Source organism: Apium graveolens, chromosome 2 (genome assembly GCF_009905375.1).
Source record: "Apium graveolens cultivar Ventura chromosome 2, ASM990537v1, whole genome shotgun sequence".
Lineage (NCBI taxonomy): Eukaryota > Viridiplantae > Streptophyta > Magnoliopsida > Apiales > Apiaceae > Apium > Apium graveolens.
This window is the reverse complement of record NC_133648.1, coordinates 251,419,434-251,440,695: the sequence shown is the minus strand read 5'-3', so window position 1 is coordinate 251,440,695 and position 21,262 is coordinate 251,419,434. Positions and strand designations below refer to the sequence as shown.

Sequence of the window (21,262 nt, the reverse complement as noted above, 5' to 3'; positions counted from 1 at the left end):
GATTTCTCCACACCTCTCATTTCACCTCTCTACTCATTCTACAACTTCTCCTCATCCTTCCTCCAACTTTCTAACCTTTCCTCTCTCAAATCCCCTCCCTTAGTTTTCCAACCTCTCCTTCAGGCTTTTTCTAGCTTACTAATGGCTGACAAGAATTCTGAGAGGGCGGCAAAGATAGCCTCGGCTTCAAAACGAGGTAAGGATATCGATATTCGTTCTTCGTATATGTCTTTAATCGATATGATTAACACTAGGGGGGATGAATATCCCTCCACTGCACATCTCGACTCTTTTAATCATTGTAATACTTGGCACAACATAGACTTCAATAAACTAAATGCTCGTTATAACGTCCTTCCTCCTCTTAGATTAGTTCCAGTCTCTGGTGGTGATCGTACTTGCCACTGGAGACCCGATACTCTTTTCATTTACACAGATGCCCTTAATGCTGGGCTTAGGTTTCCTTTTCACCCCTTTATTCCTCATCTTTTGGCTGATTTACAAATCAACCCGTGTCAGCTTCCTCCAAACGCCTGGAGGAATATTCTATGTTTTATGGTCTGCTGTCTTAGGGAGGGCTTTCCTCTTTCCGTAGCTGTTTTTAGGAAAGTCTTTCAGTGTTACAATAGTTCTTCCAATATCTGCGGCAGGGTCTATGTCAAGCAAAGGCCCAAAAGCAAACATATCTTTAACAGCGCCTCTATTCCTGATAATAATCAAAATTGGAGGAATAGTTTCGTCGGGTTACGTTGGGAGAATGGTGACTGGGGCACACTTTTTCGATCTTCTTTTGGGAAGGTCAGTGATGGTAGCCTCAAATCCATTCACTTAACTCCTGAAGAAACTATTATTTATAATGGGCTTACTCAGGATGATGGCTCGACCACCAGCTGGACTCTCTTAGAGGAGTTTTCCCTGATTCATGTGGGACTATCCTCTGTTTCTCAACAGGGTATTTTTCTTCCCTTCTCAATTTTACTTCATTTCATGCATTATTAACTTCACTTATTTTGTCCTTTGCTTTGTTTCAGCTGCTAAGGAGATTAACAAGGACAATGTTCCTTTGGTTGAGGAAACAGCTAGGATGAAGAAAGCTCGGCTCGCAGGCCTAGACACCCGGGGAAAGGCCACGGAGCCTATCTTTTTGAAGAAGCACAAAGAGCCTATAGGGGAGGCCTCAACTGAAGGAGCTGGAGGCCATGGTACTCCTATCACTGCTGCTGCCCCTACTGCTGCTGCCACAGGCGCCTTTCAGCCTCTCTGGGGATTCCGCCGAGGGGACACCGTAGTTGGTTCCACGAAACATGCTTGGGATTGGTCTTACCATAGCGTGACCCCCAAGGATTTTACTGATGTGGTGGCCACCCCTGATCTTGAGAGGATCAAGCTCATGGGAGCTCAGTCTCTGGCTTCGGTATGCCTTCTCTTTTTTGAACTTATTTTTCGTTTTTGTAGCATTTTCTTGCCTTATACTTTGTTAATTGCTTTGTTTCAGTCTAACGCCTATTTTCAAGGCGCTGTGAGGCAAGCCGAATCATGGAAGCGGGCTTCTGATAAGGCCGATAATGCCCTCAGGAGGCAACAGAAGAAGTACGCTACCCTGGAGAAGAAGCTCAAGCGCAAGGAGGAAGAACTCGGAGAGTCTAACGCCGAGCTGGTGGTACTTCGGGCGGAGAAGGATAAAGCTATAGACAACTATCTGGACTCGGAAGAGTTTGCCCAATCCATGAGGATTAGGGATGATTCAGTCTTTCCTGGGTTTTTTAGGACTGGTTGGGACACGGCCCTTGGGACCGTGAACGAGGCTTGTCCTGATATTAACCCGGCGGACTATATCTGCCCTGATGACGAGGCTTTGCTACAGAGGTTTCGTACCCGAGTAGTTGTCTCGGACCATGTTCCTCAGGATCCACTCCTTCCTCCTCCCGAGTCTTCTTCCAGACCTGCTGAGGACGACAGCTCTTCCTCCTCCTCCGAGATGACAGAGACATCCAGCGAGAGTGGAGAGGACGATGATATGGATGCCGAGGGTACTTCAGCTCCTTAGAGCTTTTTCAGCCCTGCGTGGCTTGTTTTTTTTTTATTTTCGAGACTTTATTTATCAAACTTTTGTAACATCTATCAGATCTATTTCATTTATCACCTTTTATGCTTGCATCCATGCATTTGATTTTTATTTGTTAGGCCACAAACATACTTTGAAGAACTCATGAATTTCATAAAATTGTCTGGGATTCGTCCCTTACACAAGTCTTAATAAACTTCGTAATAAAACTAAAACATATAAATCCTAAGCAAGCAAAGCTTCAAGGTGCTTTTCAACCTACTCGCCATCCTGACGAGTGAGAATCGTATCCGGCTTCCCTACACATAGTAAACCTTCAGGTTTTGTGCATGCCAAGTTCTCGGGACTTCAAAACCATCCATAGTCTCTAGCTTGTAGGTTCCTCTACCTTGAACACTCTTGACTCTGTACGGCCCTTCCCAATTCGGGGCAAGCTTCCCTTTTTGTCCTACACCAGATGCTTCTATCTTCCTCAAGATTAGATCGCCTTGTTTAAAAAACCTTTCTTTAACCCTTAGGTTGTAGTAGAATGAAGCTTTTTTCTGATATTCTACTATCTTTGCATGTGCTTTATCTCGCACTTCATCAATTAAATCCAGGGCTAATCTCTGCCCTTCCTCATTTTCTTTCTCATCGAAAGCCTGAATCCTTGGAGAGGAATGTGATATCTCCACGGGAACTACTGCTTCCGCCCCATATGCCAACATGAAAGGAGTTGCATCTGTCGTGACTCTACAAGTAGTCCTGTAGGCCCATAATATTGGAAGTATCTCATCTACCCAATTATTTCTTGACTTCTCGATCCTCTTCTTTAGTCCATCCAGGATTATCCGATTTGCTACCTCTGCTTGTCCATTGGCTTGCGGGTGAGCCACAGAGGTGAATCGTAACTCAATTTCATTTTCTTCACAATACTTCTTGAATTCCTCATTGTTGAATTGTGTTCCATTGTCAGTGACAAGGATATGGGGAATTCCATATCGGCACATAATGTTTTCCCACAGGAATTGTGCAACCTGCTTAGTAGTGATTTTGGCCAAGGGTTTGGCTTCGATCCACTTGGTGAAATAATCAATGGCTACAATCAGAAATTTCCTTTGTGCCGTGGCCATAGGAAAAGGCCCTAGAATATCCATCCCCCACATGGCAAAGGGAATAGGCGAGTTGATAGAGGTCAGCATCTCAGGGGGTTGTCTAACAATTGGTGCATGCTTCTGACAGCGGTCACACTTCTTTACATATTCTTTGGCATCAGCCATCATTTCTGGCCAATAGAAGCCTAAACGAGTTATCTTATGAGCCAAGGCCCTGCCCCCCAAGTGTTGTCCACAAATACCTTCATGCACTTCTTCAAGAGCCAAGCGTGCTTCATCGGGCCTGAGACACCTCAAGTAGGGAACCACGAAAGATCTTTTGTAAAGAATCCCATCTATCAAAGAGTATCTTAGTGCCCGAACAGTTAACTTCCGTGCTTCAGTTGCATCACTTGGCAACCAACCGGTCTGAATGTGAGCCTTGATGGGATCAATCCATGACGTCCCCAAGCCTATGGGAGCCACTAGCTTAACATCTATGCTCCGTGTCTTCAAAACACGGAAGTACACACTTCCTGAACTTTCTTCAATCTCAGACGAAGCGAACTTTGATAGCGCATCTGCCTTAACATTTTCTTCCCTCGGAATGTGTTCAACATGGCATTCATTAAATTGGGTCATCACAACCCTTACTAGGCGGACATACTTAGCCATCGTATCATCCCTTGCCTCAAATTCTCCCTTTACCTGGGATATGATCAGCTTCGAGTCTCCACGGACCTTTAAGTTTTTGACTCTAAGTGTCCCAGCTAGACCAAGGCCAGCTATCAGGGCTTCATACTCTGCCTCATTGTTTGTGGTTGGAAAATCTAACTTCATATCATACTCAATTAAGAACCCATCAGGGCTTTGCAAAACCAACCCTGCTCCACTGGAATTTGTTTTTGATGCTCCATCAAAATAGAGAACCCAATATTCTTTCTCCTTGTCATTCTTCTCCCTGTCCCCATTGTCGACTCTCTTGTCTTGAGGTATGGTATCTTCCTGCCCCCCGACTTCTTGGTTGGGTATGGTACATTCCACCACGAAGTCAGCTAGTGCCTGGGCTTTTATGGCCGTACGTGGCTTATACTTGAGATCGAACTCTCCCAACTCTATTGCCCACTTAATCAGTCTCCCACTTGCCTTGGGACTGTGAATGATATTTCTCAGTGGCTGATTTGTTAGCACTTCAATTTGGTGAGCTTGAAAATAAGGACGCAGCTTTCTTGAAGCCATTACCAAGGCTAAAGCGAATTTCTCAATGGCTGAATAATTCAACTCAGCACCATGCAAAATTTTGCTGACATAGTATACGGGTTTCTGGACTTTCAGTTCCTCCTTAACCAACACCGCGCTCAAGGCGCTTTCTGAAACAGCCAAGTACAAGAATAAAACTTCACTCAGAACTGGCTTGGCCAACAACGGGGCCTGGCCCATATACTTCTTTAACTCTTCAAATGCCTTCTGATTTTCCTCACTCCATACAAAGTCTTTAATGTTCTTTAATGACTTGAAGAATGACAAGCACTTGTCTCCTGACTTGGAGATGAATCGTCCTAGCGCAGCAACCCTTCCTGTGAGTTTCTGAACATCCTTGACAGTTTTTGGGGGTTCCATGTCCAGGATTGCCTTTATTTTATCGGGGTTAGCCTCAATTCCCCTCTTTGAGACCATCAATCCCAAGAATTTTCCAGATCCTACTCCGAAAGCACACTTCGTAGGATTCAACATCATCTTGTGGTACCTCAGGACCTCAAAAGCTTCCCTCAAATGGGTTATATGATCAGTCTTTACTAGACTCTTGACTAGCATGTCATCAACATAGACTTCCATAGTCTTCCCAATAAGATCCTTAAAAATTTTATTCACCAACCTCTGATAGGTGGCTCCTGCATTTTTGAGACCAAACGCCATAACAAGATAACAATAAACACCAAAGTCAGTGATAAATGATACCTTTGGAATGTCATTCTTATGCATTTTGATCTGGTTGTATCCGCTAAACCCATCCATGAAACTCAGCATCTCATGTCCAGCGGTGGCATCAATCAAAGTATCAATTCTAGGCAGCGGAAAACAGTCTTTGGGGCATGCATCATTCAGATCGGTGAAGTCTATACACATCCTCCACTTTCCATTAGCCTTCTTCACCATTACAGGGTTTGCTAACCACTCCGGAAATTGAATCTCCTCAATGAAACCGGCCTCTAAGAGCTTTTCCACTTCCTGCTTTATAGCCTCTTGTCTTTCCGGGGCAAAATTTCTTTTCTTTTGTTTCACTGTCTTCCGGCTTGGATCTACGTTTAGCTTGTGAGTAATCAACTCCGGGTCTATGCCTGGCATATCAGCTGCTGACCATGCAAACACATCACTATTTTCTTGCAAAAATTTCACTAACTTCCCTCTAAGGGGCTCCTCTAATGTGGCTCCAATGAAAGTCGTCCTCTCAGGATTCTCGGGGTCTAAAGGAACCGAGACCAATTCTTCTGCTGGCCTTCCTCTATTCTCATCATTTTCTCGAACATCCATATCTTCAATAGGAAGAACCTGCCCCCCGACTCCATCTGCCCTCAAAGAGGCCACATAACAGCTTCTAGCCATTTTTTGATCTCCTCTTTCTTCTCCAATCCCGTTTCGGGTGGGAAACTTCATGACTGAGTGGTAGGAAGAGGGAACTGCCTTGAAGGCATGTATCCCTGTTCTTCCCATGATAGCATTATAAGTCGAACTAGCCTTTACCACCACGAAATCCAGCATCTGCGTTGCTTGCCTTGGCTCCGTACCTATGGTGGTTGGCAATTTGATTATCCCTTCCACAGGACATTCTACTCCAGCAAATCCATATATCGGCATGTCGGTTGGTGTTAACTGGGAGTCGTTATACCCCATCCTTAGAAAGGTGTCGTGGAGCAAGATATCCACAGAAGCACCATTATCCACAAGGACCCTCTTAACCGGGCTATTTCCTATTATTGGTGTTATGACCAGCGGGTCGTCATGGGGAAACTTCACACCCTCTAGGTCGGAATCATCAAAAGCCAATGTTACTTCTGTCCTGGCCCTCTTCGGGGCTTCTCCAACAATATGCATAACCTCTCTAGTATATGCCTTTCTGGAATTTTTGGACAATCCAGCAGCAGTTGGACCTCCAAAGATCGTGTTTATCACAGGCCCTCGAGGTCTCGGCCCTCCATAAATGGTGTTTATAACTGGTCCTCTAGGCTGGGGGTTTCGCCCCTGATCGTCTTGGTCCCTCCTACGATCTTCAAAGTTCTTCCTTCCATTATTATTTCTGTCCCCTCCATCTCCAGTATACTTGTTCAATCTTCCTTTTCGAATCAAAAACTCAATTTCATCTTTCAATTGCCTACACTCATCGGTGTCATGGCCAACATCTTTGTGAAACCTGCAATACTTGCCCTTATCTAGCTTGGCGGGATCAGCCTTCAAGGGCTTAGGCCAGCGAATATCTCTGTCTTTCTCAATCTCCATCAAAATCTGACTTCTGGGAGCATTCAGCTTAGCGTATTCAGTGAACTTTTGCCCAGGTCCTCCCTTCTTGGGGGTTGAATCAGGGTTTTGTTCGGTTCTAGGATATTTGTCCTTAGCGATATACTCCAAATCAGTTTTTCGTTTCTTGCCTCCAGTGGGCTCATTACTTACTACGGTCTTCCTCATACTTTCTTCAACCTTGATATACTTCCCTGCCCTCTCTTGGAGCTGCAACATGCTCTCAGGGGGTCGTTTGGCCAAAGACATCTTGAAAAACTCATCCCTAGTTCCTTGTTGCAGTGCTATCATGGCTACCTTATCATCAAGGTCTGGGACTTTTAAAGCTTCCTTTGTAAAACGATTCAGGTAATCTCTTAAGGATTCCTTAGCTCCCTGCACAAGACTCATAAGAGATGCTGAACTTTTTTCATGGACTCTTCCACTGATGAATTGCTTAATAAAAGCCTGACTTAATTCTCTGAATGATCCAATAGAATTTGGGGGTAGGCGACTGTACCATCTTTGAGCCATACCCGACAGGGTTTGAGGGAAGGCCCGACATTTTATAGCATCATTCACGGGTTGCAGCAACAGTGCATTAGAGAATGTCCTAACATGATTAGCGGGGTCTCCCGTGCCATCATAGGCTTTGATAGTGGGCATCTTGAATTTCCTTGAGATATGGGCATTCATTATCTCTTCTGTGAAGGGTGGAGTTGGATCGTCAGGATCTCCAAGGGGAAGGAGATTGCTTGGATCAGTTCTTGGGACAGCAGCCCTTCTTCTTACCGGACCATCCAGGTCTATGATAGGAGGAGGATTTCTCCCCCTAGGAGGTATGTGGGGTCTGGTGGCTTGGTGAGCCTCCAAATCACGCCTCAGCCTTTGGATTTCAGCCTCATGAGCCCTGATCTTTTCCTGCACTTCTTGGGGATTCACCCCTGGGGTGCTTTGGGGGCGTTGCCTTCCATCGGCCATTGGCTCTTTTCCAGGACGCCTCCTTCTCGGGGCCACTTCATCATCCGAAGATTCGGAGTCTCTCTCAGTGTATGGACCAGAAAATTCCCGATCCTCAGGGATAGGATCCAAACCTCGTATATAGGGGGGCGACCGCCCTCGTGATTCACTTCGCCCAGCATATCCGCTTCCTCCAACCTCAGGGTGAAGGGGCATCCCATAAGGGGGGTTAGTAGTAACAACAGTTGAATATTCATACCCGACGGGTCGAGAATTCACAGGTATATGTACTTGTTGAACTTGAGGATTCGTACCTTGAATAGTCGAGGGAGTTGTCCCTTATGGCTGAGGTTGAGTTGCCCCTGTCTGGGCTTCCCCCTGAGTAGATGCATAAGTTGAATGGGGAGGAACCTCCACGGTTGATGAAATCACCTGGGTTGTCTCTGATGGTGTTCCTTCCTCTAGAGCTCCAATTGTTCTCCGTGTTCTCGCCATGGTTGTTGTTTTTCCCACAGACGGCGCCAAATGTTATGGATAAAAAGCTAAGGTTATTATTTGCTGTATTTAATACTAAGATTCGGGAGCTCAAGGCCTTTAATGGCTGCTCTCGTGCTTCGTGACTCAATCTGCCTTTACGAGATGCCTACGTATCTCTGTGAATTAGATAATCAAGCCAAAAAACGTAGTTCTGATTTGTGGGGTGAGGCCCCTTATATAGATGTTGGTGGTCCTTGAATTGGACTTGGTATAAGAGACTTGGTGGGCAAGTCTCATAATTAGAATGGACTTTTGTAACACCCCCCAGATCCGGGGTCGGGGATCCGGGTCGTCACGGTCTTTCTTTCCATAATATCACTTCACTTAATTAATAATAAATAACCTTATGCTGTGACCCCACACTAACACACACCACAACCCGGTATAGTCTCAGAGATGAAATTTAAATAAGTACAAGTCTTTGAATCCACAATTTAAAAGTTATTACAACCCAAAATGATTACTTGATAAATTTACAGTTAATTGCCATTATCTGCCACAAGTTATAATTATACATAATTGATTCTCAAAAGTAGATGGTCTGATCTACAATAGATCTACCTCTGCAGCTATAGCAGCTACAACATCAACGGGAAGACGCGGGACGCTTCCCACGCGCTTGCGCTGGGTCTGCTGGAGTCTGGCCATCTTTCCTAACTGTTGTTGTGTGATGAAGAAATAAAGCAAGGGTGAGCAGCAAGCCCACCAAAATAATATGTATAATGATTAACAATATATGAGCCTTCTCATAGTACTCATGAAAGTCTTGGTCAAAAGAAATGAACCAAGTTGATATCTTAATGCGATGAAGTCGCAAAATATTCAGTATATATATATACATATATACTTTTCAAAATATGGGAAGTCCTCTTCCATGCATAATACACACAGAGTTCCAGTTTATAACTGTATATATAAAAAATATCGTTGCAAGGTGATCTCATATATCTAACCTTGTCTCAACGTTTTTCCGAAAATCTTTGTCATTCATAAGACAATCATTAACTAGATATAAGTTTAAAAGATGAAGTTACAAGATACCCCAAAATACTTATATCTTTCCCAAATACTACTTGAACTACCCCCATTCAAGTTATAATCAGTTTCAAAGGTTCATCATATAGATGAGACTACAAGACAAGATTTGAATAGATTCAATCTTTGAATATCATTATAAATAATGAAGTTACGAGATACTTCATTAAGTCCCGATATATAAATATATTCATATATATCTCCCATACATTTCCTGAAAACCTCTGTCATGTAAAGTATGAACAGAGTTGCAATATCCAATGAATTTGGAAGGAAAAGAATTTTGGCATAAACCTGATATCTTGCTGATCAGGAAAAGATACCAATAAGTAACCTTTTCTACTAGTAGATGGACGAATTCCCCACTGGTCATCACCCTGGTCGCAATAGGACCTTATGCTGGACTGCCACTCAGCCACTTATGCATTTGATGGACTCCCACTGAGCCACTTACACTATTATGGACGCCCACTGAGCCCATGTTGCTTATGCCGACTCATTAGATGGACTTACTTCCCGAACGTTGGGTAAGTAATCAATTCATTTACCAAAACAACAACCTCGTTGCGAATATAAAATACACCACTGAGCCGGATTCCCCAGGTTTTGAGCGAATATTTTAATCCCCTTTGAAAGGAAGATCTTAAATATAAAAATGAGTTTTGGGATCCGCTCTAACTTTTAAAAATCATTTTGAAGACTCGAAAACATTTTTAAGAATGTTTGGAGTAATACTGATTTATTAAAATAAATCAGTCCCGATATGAAAGAAATATCTGAATATTATTATTTAAATAATATTCCCATAAGAATAATTGAGGTAGAAGTTGGAAAACTTATACTTGAATGAATAGCAAATAATCAAAGATATACTTATACGAAAGTAATATCTTTATTTGAATAATCAAAAATAAGTTTGATTATCGACACCTTATTCTTTAATACAATAAAGAATATTATTAAGTAATAAGCGGAGTCATAATACCTCGAATGAATACTATAAATAATATTCATAAAATAAAGGAGTCATACATCCTCAAATTAATATCCAAGTAATATTCAATAATAATATAAACTGAGTCATAAGCCCTCGAATGAATATTCAAATAATATTCAAATAATAAAATAAACTGAGTCATAAGCCCTCGAATGAATATTCAAATAATATTCAAATAATAAAATAAACTGAGTCATAAGCCCTCGAATGAATATTCAAATAATATTCAAATAATAAAATAAACTGAGTCATAAGCCCTCGAATGAATACTCAAATTAATATTCAATTAAGTAAAATAAAGGTATCGAATAAACCTTATTCGATCCATAGTTTTAAAAACTATATCCATATATATATAAATATATATATATATAATATACTCGGGAACATCGACTCCCGGTTTAGAAATATGTTCACCTTTTATCCCCTATACTAAGGGTATACGCAACTACTTGCTTATTTCTAGCATAGGTATTATGCAACTATAAGCATTGAAATCAACAGATAGATAACCAGATTACGAAATAGATATGCATATATACCATATCAGCATGCTCCAATATATCGCAAAATTTGCTAATAACAATCATGCACTATCACAAGATAATGCATATACATATATTTACATCACAACAACAGTATATCGGGTAGAAAACTTGCCTGAGCGACGGGGGTTACGAATGGCTCGGGACGAGTCTGGTAACCTATAAGCAACAAGTAAGTTGGAATTAAACCAAAGTCACTTGTAAATCTATACTTTAACTAACTTAGACTCTAACGCTTGTTTTGCGCTCACTGATTCGCTTAAGTCACCCGGGTACCCTCGGCTCCACCATTTTTAATAATTTAACCTTTACGAGTTTTAAGGCGATTCCTTCGCGAGTGTCTTACCAACTGCCTAACACACTTACCATAAATGTTTCATACATTAATTAATCCTTTTCGGCCTTTAACCTATGTTTCAAAGTAAGGCGAGGGGAAAAGTTTCGTTCGCGAAACACCGTTACTTGAAACGGTCGTTTCTCCTAAACCGTGCATCGGAATCGAACGAACTATATATCAAAGCGAAGCTCGTAACATGAGCTATCTAAACATGGCAGTGGTAATAATCTAGCAGGGGGTTCTCGGGTCCTAATGCTATGCACAAAAATAGTCCAAAGAAAATCGGACGTTACGACGGCTATGTTTACGCGATTACCAATGTTTAAACTACTCCAATTAACCACCAACCAACTCATAACCATCAATACAACAAAACTTCACCGAAACCATACCACATCAGTCCATAATCTCCAAGGTTTTCAACTCAAACAACCACAATCAAGACCTATGAACTATAATCAAGCTTCAATTACCAAAACACTTCCAAATCAAACCAAACTACTAATAATCACAATCCATGCTTCTCATTTCACAAAACCAACCATTAAACTTACTAACAAATAAAGTAAAGGCTAGGGTTTGAAGTTTATACCTTCCTTGGGAGGTGTTAAGTTGCTAGGAAGCCTTAGGGAGCCTCCTACAAGCTTGATCTTTCCAAAGAAATCAAGAACACAAAGTTAGGCTTTGAAGTTTCTAAAAGTCCGATTTAAAGAACTATAAAAATGAGGGTCTTACCATGATTATTTGGACGAGACTTGTGAACAAGAGTTGTAGGTCATCTCAATACCTTTCCAATGAGCTATAGAACACAATATTTGAGTGAGAAATGAAGGATATACAGCAGTTTTAGTGTGCTGGTTCTGTTTTGGCCGAGAGCATGAAGAACAATGCCTTGGTTTCTTTTTGATTTTGATGAAAAATGATTTGCTTGGCTTGGTTGGTTTGATTTTTGTGTTTGTTTTAGTAAATTACCTAGTTTCCCTTGATTTTGTGTGGTTAAAAAGTCACCACATCTCCTTCCTTTCCATGTCATGCTTGTGTCATCCTCATGATGTCATCCTCCCCTCCTTGTCCTCTTCTCATTGGTTGGGTGACATCATCCTCTCTAATCCCTTTGATTAGCTTTTAATTGTTTGCCTAATGACCGCTGATCTGTTATACGGTTCGCTTAACTTTCGTTTTCGTATCGTTTGAAGGATCATACCCGGGATCTTATTACTTAGGTTCCCTTAACCTTTCTCAATATATTGTATTCCTTCTATGATCCTCTCTTATAATCCTTTAATTTAAATCCTTTTTATCCTGTTACCTTTTTCTCAATTCTTTCCGTATCTAGTGGATTTCCGGGAAAAATCAAAGTGTTCGGATTTGGATTCTGACGATCTTTACATACACTTATATCCCATATAAAGTACTAATAAAATCTCAGAATATCCATATCAGAACCCCTACATAGTGTGGCATGAAAAGTTTTCTCATTCAGCAAAAACACTATTCATAAGGGTTTCAAAAATTTCCAAAAATTGGGGTTATTACAGTCTCCCCTCCTTAAAAGGATTCCGTCCCGGAATCAAATAGAAAACAAATGGGGATACTTTCTTAGCATTACACTTTCTAACTCTCGAGTAAATTTTCCCATATTGTGGTCCTGCCACCAAACTCTGCCTAGTTTGATAATCCTTCCCCTAAGCACTTGTTCCTTTTCACTCTATAACCCTTCCTGGTTGCTCCATACAGATTACGTCGGGTTGCATGTCTATGCGCTCATATGCCCCTATTTGTCTGGCATCCAAATTACACTTCCTTAACATTGATACGTGGAACACGTTATGAACTTGCTACAGGTTCGGGGGTAGGGCTAGCTCATATGCTAACTTCCCAAACGTCTTAATATATCCGAGGGTCCAACAAATTGTAGACTTAGCTTTCCTTTCTTTCCGAACCTCATCAATCCTTTCCAAGGGATACCTATAACATTACTAGGTCCCCTATTTCGTACTCTTTATCCTTTCGTGTCAAATCAACATACTTATCATGTCCATCTTGGGCTACTACCAGCCGTGCTCTGATTAGATCTATCATATCCTTGGTCCTTTAGACCACTGCTGGTCCGAGCATCTTGCGCTCTACAACTTCATCCTAACATAAGGGAGATCGATATTGTCTTCCCTCAAGGATCTCATAAGGTGATATCTCAATACTGACATATGATCTATTGTCGTAAAAAAACTCAATCCGTGTTAAGTGATCATTCCAATTTCTTTCAAGTCTATTGCACAGACTCTCATTATAGCTTTTAGCATTAGAGCTTTTGCTTCTCAATACCCATTCTTTTCCAGTTCGTAATCGCTACTACCTTCCGTTCCTAATATTATACTGGTTATACTTTTGCTCGTTAGCGTTCTATAACCTTTTAATAACCACGTGAACCTTAGTATCACGAATGTGTTCCCATTCCGCATACTACCACCACTTTATTACTCCTTTTTCAGTTGTTTCTATTTTCCAAAATTTGATCAATCAAATAGAAGTAAAGGAATTTGTTGAGAGATCACTATGATCATGAACACTTGTTATATCGCTTAGTTATTACAGAAGGTGGCCAGCCTTTAGTACTTGACAAGCAATTAAACAATAGCTGGTATCCTACTAGGCTTCTATCACACAGATAGATAGTCATTCAACAATACCTCCCCTTTTTGGAAGGGTTGTTCTTCTCAGCTTACATGAAATGAAAAGAAGAGAAAAGAACGAATTGAAGAGAATTGTATATATGAAAAAAAAATATACTGCCACAAAATATCTGGCTTGGAACCTACCTCTGAACTATAGAGGTTTGTCATAGGAGAACAAATCATATACGTATATAAATCAACATTAAGCATTATAGCCTCGTATTTCCCATGCCTAAATATTTTTGCTATTCCGTCCATCATTCTATGGATCCATGCTCTTCCTCGAGCTTATACACAATCACCTTTGAAACTCCCTCGACATCGAAAATCGAATCTGGGATCTCATTCTATACATCATCGTTACTAGAATTCTATGCTTGCACCGCAACCTTCCTCGTATAATAATACGACTCTCTATTGATAAGAAAGAATAATTATTCACTAGGTAGATACTCTACTTAATTAGTCTATCAATGATAACTTATACACTACCACGACCCGATTAGTGGTACTCAATCTCAACACCCATTCCAATACAACTCTCACGGTTGTAATCAGCTTAATACTCGCATAATCATTGCTGCCTTACCATGGTCCACCACTGACCTACTGTAGTCATTCATTTTCCATGAAGTCTTAATAGCTAACCATACGGAGTCCATACATGTCGTATCAAATCCTTCTAAGGAGGTAACATAATCACCATTCATGATTCATGGAGTACACTCCTGATTCTGACATACATACATGACATGAAGCAGATAAAATTTGCAGAAGAGTTTCGCTCAAAGCAACGATAGCAGGTTAATACCATTCTTAATCATATGCCTTCAATAGAAGACTTAACTCAAAGGTTTGTTTAGTCCTTTTTGAAATATAGTCCTGGCTTATCTCAAGATAGTATCTTCTGAGATAGATAGCCCGCTCATGGCGATTACACGAATTAAACTTTTACCAACTACTATTACGGTTGGGTATTGCACAGTCATCAGAAGGAATGTCAATCCTCCAAACCATAATACAACCTTCACAGTTTTAACCATCATCACTGTATTCTTTTGGCACAAGCGCCTATAATTATCCTCTTACCTTTAAAGTGTCGGCCACCTCTTTGGCCTTTCCTGATAGTAAAATTTCCTTACAGTCAATGTCACATTAACCACCTCCAAATAAATTTTCTACCTTATTTCAATCACAGCTTATGTGAAAATGCTTTCCTTAAAATCTGATGAGTAAAAAAAAATCACCATTTTTCCATAAGTTATTGCCTCAGTCTTTAGAGGTTAATCACTGTCGCGACTGACTCTCGATCGTACTTAGAACATCTTTTGTCTTAGGTCCTAATTGCCCTGAACAATTTCGACCTTTACTGGTTCGATCCATACTTTCTCGTGGTTTAACACGTGCCCCACTTGGCACCATTATAATTACGTCATATTTCTTTTATCAACATTTTTATTCTTGAGAATTTTGAATATTACCTTTCTCCTTGTAAAACCTCTAAGGTTATCCTTCAATCGTTCCTCCTGTATTCCCTAGATACAGGGCATATCAAAATACCATTCACTATTACTAGAACCATTGTCTATATACTTCTGAAAAATTTCTCCACTGATCCTTAAAGGTTGTTGTTACCTTAACCCTTTCCAATTCATCCTGTCAAAACTCATACTGTCCCTATTAAGGGTGAAATGCCAACCTTTATGCATTCCCCTAGGATTCATTTTAAGTTACCGATGTTCTATCCTTAATTCCACCTTTAAAAGGTACCTGCATCCTTCCATGGATAAATCAAGTCATATATCCCTGATAAGGGTGTCTTATTCAATCATTCCCACCTCGATAGTATATGCCTAATTTCACAATAACATCTGTATACAACATGAGGTCAATCAATATGGCCTCCCAAAAGATAACAACGGTTATCCGCTTTTCTTGCCTAATTTGGTAACGATAACAAGGATGTTCTGGAAGATATTGGTCGTGTTCAACGTGAACTTCTTCTTAATAATTCCGTGTTTACTTTTGTTGTTTATCTCAACAGTCACCTCAATGTTGGGATATCTTTCATACATGGCGTCTCCCTTTCTGGGTATCAAGCCACCGGTCTTACACTTCACATTCTTGAAGGTCACTTCCTTCATCCAATTTTCCTACCTTCTTACTTTCTTGTCTCCTTAGTCTATCCGCGTCTTATTATTTATCCTTCGAACTATCTCAAGGTTTCCTTGAATCCTCCCAACTTACTAGGGATAAAATATATGTATCTCTTATGCCTTCACCCAGCAATTTTAACTCATGATGAATCACCCTCATCCTGACGATTACATACTTTTCTATTTCTATTGCTACGAGTCTTTAGGGTTTCCTCATACCCACTTCCTTATCATACCTTAAACTCTATTGCCTTTATATTCCTTTCCACTTCAGTTTCTTTTTATTTTCCTTTCTCTTATAATTATTTCATGAACTAACACAACATAAGTATTGATTCCAAACATCCCGTCATTCTGGATTCGTGTCCTCAGAACGAGTGTCCTCAGAACGAATCTTGATAACTTTTACAACTTAGATTCATAATTCATCATACTCATCCACTTTTGTTCTAGCTCCAAAGCTTTTACACTATCTCCTTATCTTTGGGAATTACTTTCCCGAAAATAATTGACTAAACTTAAATCAGTTTATTCTAACCTCTGGCTCCGTGCCTTTCTTGGTCTTTCACCAGCGGGTGGTCTCTCTCTTAGGAGGGTAAGTGACAAAAACAGTCTTTTGTGGTTCGTCAATCATTCAGAATCTCAAATGATTCCTCTATTTCCTTTAGCCAGGCTCTTGCCTCGACTAGGTCAACCTGTTCCTTGGAACTCTGAGAGCTTAGAGACTTAAAGGTCCTGAAAGAATTTCCTATCGCATTGTTTCCTCAAGGTGGTGGTTGGGGATAATAGTCTAAGTTCTGTCTAGACAGGTCCATGAATTACCGTATAGGAGTACCGTCTCGGGTCTCCTTTCCTTACTCGACTTTCTGTTTCCTTAGTATGAAATGTTTCATCCTACTCCCCATAATTGGGGTCATCTTTTAATTTAAAATCCTCATTTTCCACTCCATTATGTCATGGGTTCCTTCTATCTTGATGGCGACCTCCCTGACTATCACGTTTAGGGTTTGCTCTAAATCTTATTCCTCAAACTATGGCTCTCATCTAAGTTCTCATCCTTACGCTCTTGAACTTTCGGAACCCAAATTCTATAGGAATACCTCATTATTCCCTTATCATCTTTCTCTGGCACCATATGCTCTTTTCCAATAATTCGGTCTCTATTGCAATCTCAAACAGCTTTTCGATACCGGCTCCGGTTACCTTCACTACTATTTCCAAAATCTCTTATAAACTCTCCCAAAGACATTATCATCTTGAGTCTCTCCTTTTTACTAAGGGCATCAGCCACCACATTGACTTTCCCCGAATGATAAAGAATCTCCCAATCATTATTCTTGATTAGCTCTAACTGCCTCCTCTGGCATATGTTGAGCTCTTTCTACGTGAAAATGTACTAGAGCACTTATGGCTTAGGTAATTCTCGCACTTCTCTCCATACAAGTAGTGCCTCCAATCTTTAGGGTAAAACTATTGCCACGAGCCTAAGCTCATGGGCGGGGATATCGAATTTCATATTACCTTAATTGTCTTGACATGTACGCGATTACCTTACCGTGCTGCATAAGCACGCACCCTAAGCCCTTGTGCGAAGCGTCACTACACTTCACAAAATCTCCTTTTCCATCCGGCAATGCCAGCATAGGGGCCATCACCAACCTCTGCTTCAGTTCTTGAAAGCTGTTCTCGCATTTCTCTGTCCATTCGAACTTCTCAGTCTTACGAGTAAGCCGCGTTAAAGGGGTTACTATCTTTACAAACTTGAACGAACCTCCGGTAGTGACCGGCCAATCCTACCTCTGGTAGTCGACCTAACCATGGTCATCAATTCATCAGTGGTCCTTTATCCAATCTTGTCGGGATCCTCCATGGGATCCTCCTCAACAACTATCCCTCTAGGACAACATCCTCAACCACTACATCCTCAATATCAACATCATTCGGTCCTGCATTAGGACACTCTATCGGATCCACAATCCGATCTCCAATTAGTAATAAAACATCATCGCGATGTTGCTCCTCAACCTCAGGGTTCGGAGTCCCGCTACCATATACGATAACGAACTACGCTCCTATCACGATATTTATAAGGTTTCCCATAAGGGTTTTAACTGTCAGTACTACGTTAGGTAGCCCGACTTTGAACTTGGCAAGAGTTCTTATTATCTTTGTGAACTTATTATCTTAACGTCACATCATCTCTGAGGTTTATAACGCTTAGCTCTGATACCATTTCTGTAACACCCCCCAGATCCGGGGTCGGGGATCCGGGTCGTCACGGTCTTTCTTTCCATAATATCACTTCACTTAATTAATAATAAATAACCTTATGCTGTGACCCCACACTAACACACACCACAACCCGTTATAGTCTCAGAGATGAAATTTAAATAAGTACAAGTCTTTGAATCCACAATTTAAAAGTTATTACAACCCAAAATGATTACTTGATAAATTTACAGTTAATTGCCATTATCTGCCACAAGTTATAATTATACATAATTGATTCTCAAAAGTAGATGGTCTGATCTACAATAGATCTACCTCTGCAGCTATAGCAGCTACAACATCAACGGGAAGACGCGGGACGCTTCCCACGCGCTTGCGCTGGGTCTGCTGGAGTCTGGCCATCTTTCCTAACTGTTGTTGTGTGATGAAGAAATAAAGCAAGGGTGAGCAGCAAGCCCACCAAAATAATATGTATAATGATTAACAATATATGAGCCTTCTCATAGTACTCATGAAAGTCTTGGTCAAAAGAAATGAACCAAGTTGATATCTTAATGCGATGAAGTCGCAAAATATTCAGTATATATATATACATATATACTTTTCAAAATATGGGAAGTCCTCTTCCATGCATAATACACACAGAGTTCCAGTTTATAACTGTATATATAAAAAATATCGTTGCAAGGTGATCTCATATATCTAACCTTGTCTCAACGTTTTTCCGAAAATCTTTGTCATTCATAAGACAATCATTAACTAGATATAAGTTTAAAAGATGAAGTTACAAGATACCCCAAAATACTTATATCTTTCCCAAATACTACTTGAACTACCCCCGTTCAAGTTATAATCAGTTTCAAAGGTTCATCATATAGATGAGACTACAAGACAAGATTTGAATAGATTCAATCTTTGAATATCATTATAAATAATGAAGTTACGAGATACTTCATTAAGTCCCGATATATAAATATATTCATATATATCTCCCATACATTTCCTGAAAACCTCTGTCATGTAAAGTATGAATAGAGTTGCAATATCCAATGAATTTGGAAGGAAAAGAATTTTGGCATAAACCTGATATCTTGCTGATCAGGCAAAGATACCAATAAGTAACCTTTTCTACTAGTAGATGGACGAATTCCCCACTGGTCATCACCCTGGTCGCAATAGGACCTTATGCTGGACTGCCACTCAGCCACTTATGCATTTGATGGACTCCCACTGAGCCACTTACACTATCATGGACGCCCACTGAGCCCATGTTGCTTATGCCGACTCATTAGATGGACTTACTTCCCGAACGTTGGGTAAGTAATCAATTCATTTACCAAAACAACAACCTCGTTGCGAATATAAAATACACCACTGAGCCGGATTCCCCAGGTTTTGAGCGAATATTTTAATCCCCTTTGAAAGGAAGATCTTAAATATAAAAATGAGTTTTGGGATCCGCTCTAACTTTTAAAAATCATTTTGAAGACTCGAAAACATTTTTAAGAATGTTTTGAGTAATACTGATTTATTAAAATAAATCAGTCCCGATATGAAAGAAATATCTGAATATTATTATTTAAATAATATTCCCATAAGAATAATTGAGGTAGAAGTTGGAAAACTTATACTTGAATGAATAGCAAATAATCAAAGATATACTTATACAAAAGTAATATCTTTATTTGAATAATCAAAAATAAGTTTGATTATCGACACCTTATTCTTTAATACAATAAAGAATATTATTAAGTAATAAGCGGAGTCATAATACCTCGAATGAATACTATAAATAATATTCATAAAATAAAGGAGTCATACATCCTCAAATTAATATCCAAGTAATATTCAATAATAATATAAACTGAGTCATAAGCCCTCGAATGAATATTCAAATAATATTCAAATAATAAAATAAACTGAGTCATAAGCCCTCGAATGAATATTCAAATAATATTCAAATAATAAAATAAACTGAGTCATAAGCCCTCGAATGAATATTCAAATAATATTCAAATAATAAAATAAACTGAGTCATAAGCCCTCGAATGAATACTCAAATTAATATTCAATTAAGTAAAATAAAGGTATCGAATAAACCTTGTTCGATCCATAGTTTTAAAAACTATATCCATATATATATAAATATATATATATAATATACTCGGGAACATCGACTCCCGGTTTAGAAATATGTTCACCTTTTATCCCCTATACTAAGGGTATACGCAACTACTTGCTTATTTCTAGCATAGGTATTATGCAACTATAAGCATTGAAATCAACAGATAGATAACCAGATTACGAAATAGATATGCATATATACCATATCAGCATGCTCCAATATATCGCAAAATTTGCTAATAACAATCATGCACTATCACAAGATAATGCATATACATATATTTACATCACAACAACAGTATATCGGGTAGAAAACTTGCCTGAGCGACTGGGGGTTACGAATGGCTCGGGACGAGTCTGGTAACCTATAAGCAACAAGTAAGTTGGAATTAAACCAAAGTCACTTGTAAATCTATACTTTAACTAACTTAGACTCTAACGCTTGTTTTGCGCTCACTGATTCGCTTAAGTCACCCGGGTACCCTCGGCTCCACCATTTTTAATAATTTAACCTTTACGAGTTTTAAGGCGATTCCTTCGCGAGTGTCTTACCAACTGCCTAACACACTTACCATAAATGTTTCATACATTAATTAACCCTTTTCGGTCTTTAACCTATGTTTCAAAGTAAGGCGAAGGGAAAAGTTTCGTTCGCGAAACGCCGTTACTTGAAACGGTCGTTTCTCCTAAACCGTGCATCGGAATCGAACGAACTATATATCAAAGCGAAGCTCGTAACATGAGCTATCTAAACATGGCAGTGGTCATAATCTAGCAGGGGGTTCTCGGGTCCTAATGCTATGCACAAAAACAGTCCAAAGAAAATCGGACGTTACGACGGCTATGTTTACGCGATTACCAATGTTTAAACTACTCCAATTAACCACTAACCAACTCATAACCATCAATACAACAAAACTTCACCGAAACCATACCACATCAGTCCATAATCTCCAAGGTTTTCAACCCAAACTACTAATAATCACAATCCATGCTTCTCATTTCACAAAACCAACCATTAAACTTACTAACAAATA

The 21,262-nt window shown here is 39.9% G+C and overlaps 1 protein-coding gene across 1 annotated transcript in view; it reads left to right on the top strand.

The window, feature by feature from the left end:
• Positions 1-1,084: 1,084 nt before the first annotated feature.
• LOC141699857 (uncharacterized) overlaps positions 1,085-21,262 on the top strand; it is a 53,400-nt gene continuing 33,222 nt past the window's right edge. Inside the window, exons 1-2 of the mRNA XM_074503666.1 lie at positions 1,085-1,414; positions 1,496-1,758. Coding sequence (XP_074359767.1) covers positions 1,085-1,414; positions 1,496-1,758 — 593 coding nt within the window. The remainder of the gene's footprint in view (positions 1,415-1,495; positions 1,759-21,262) is intronic.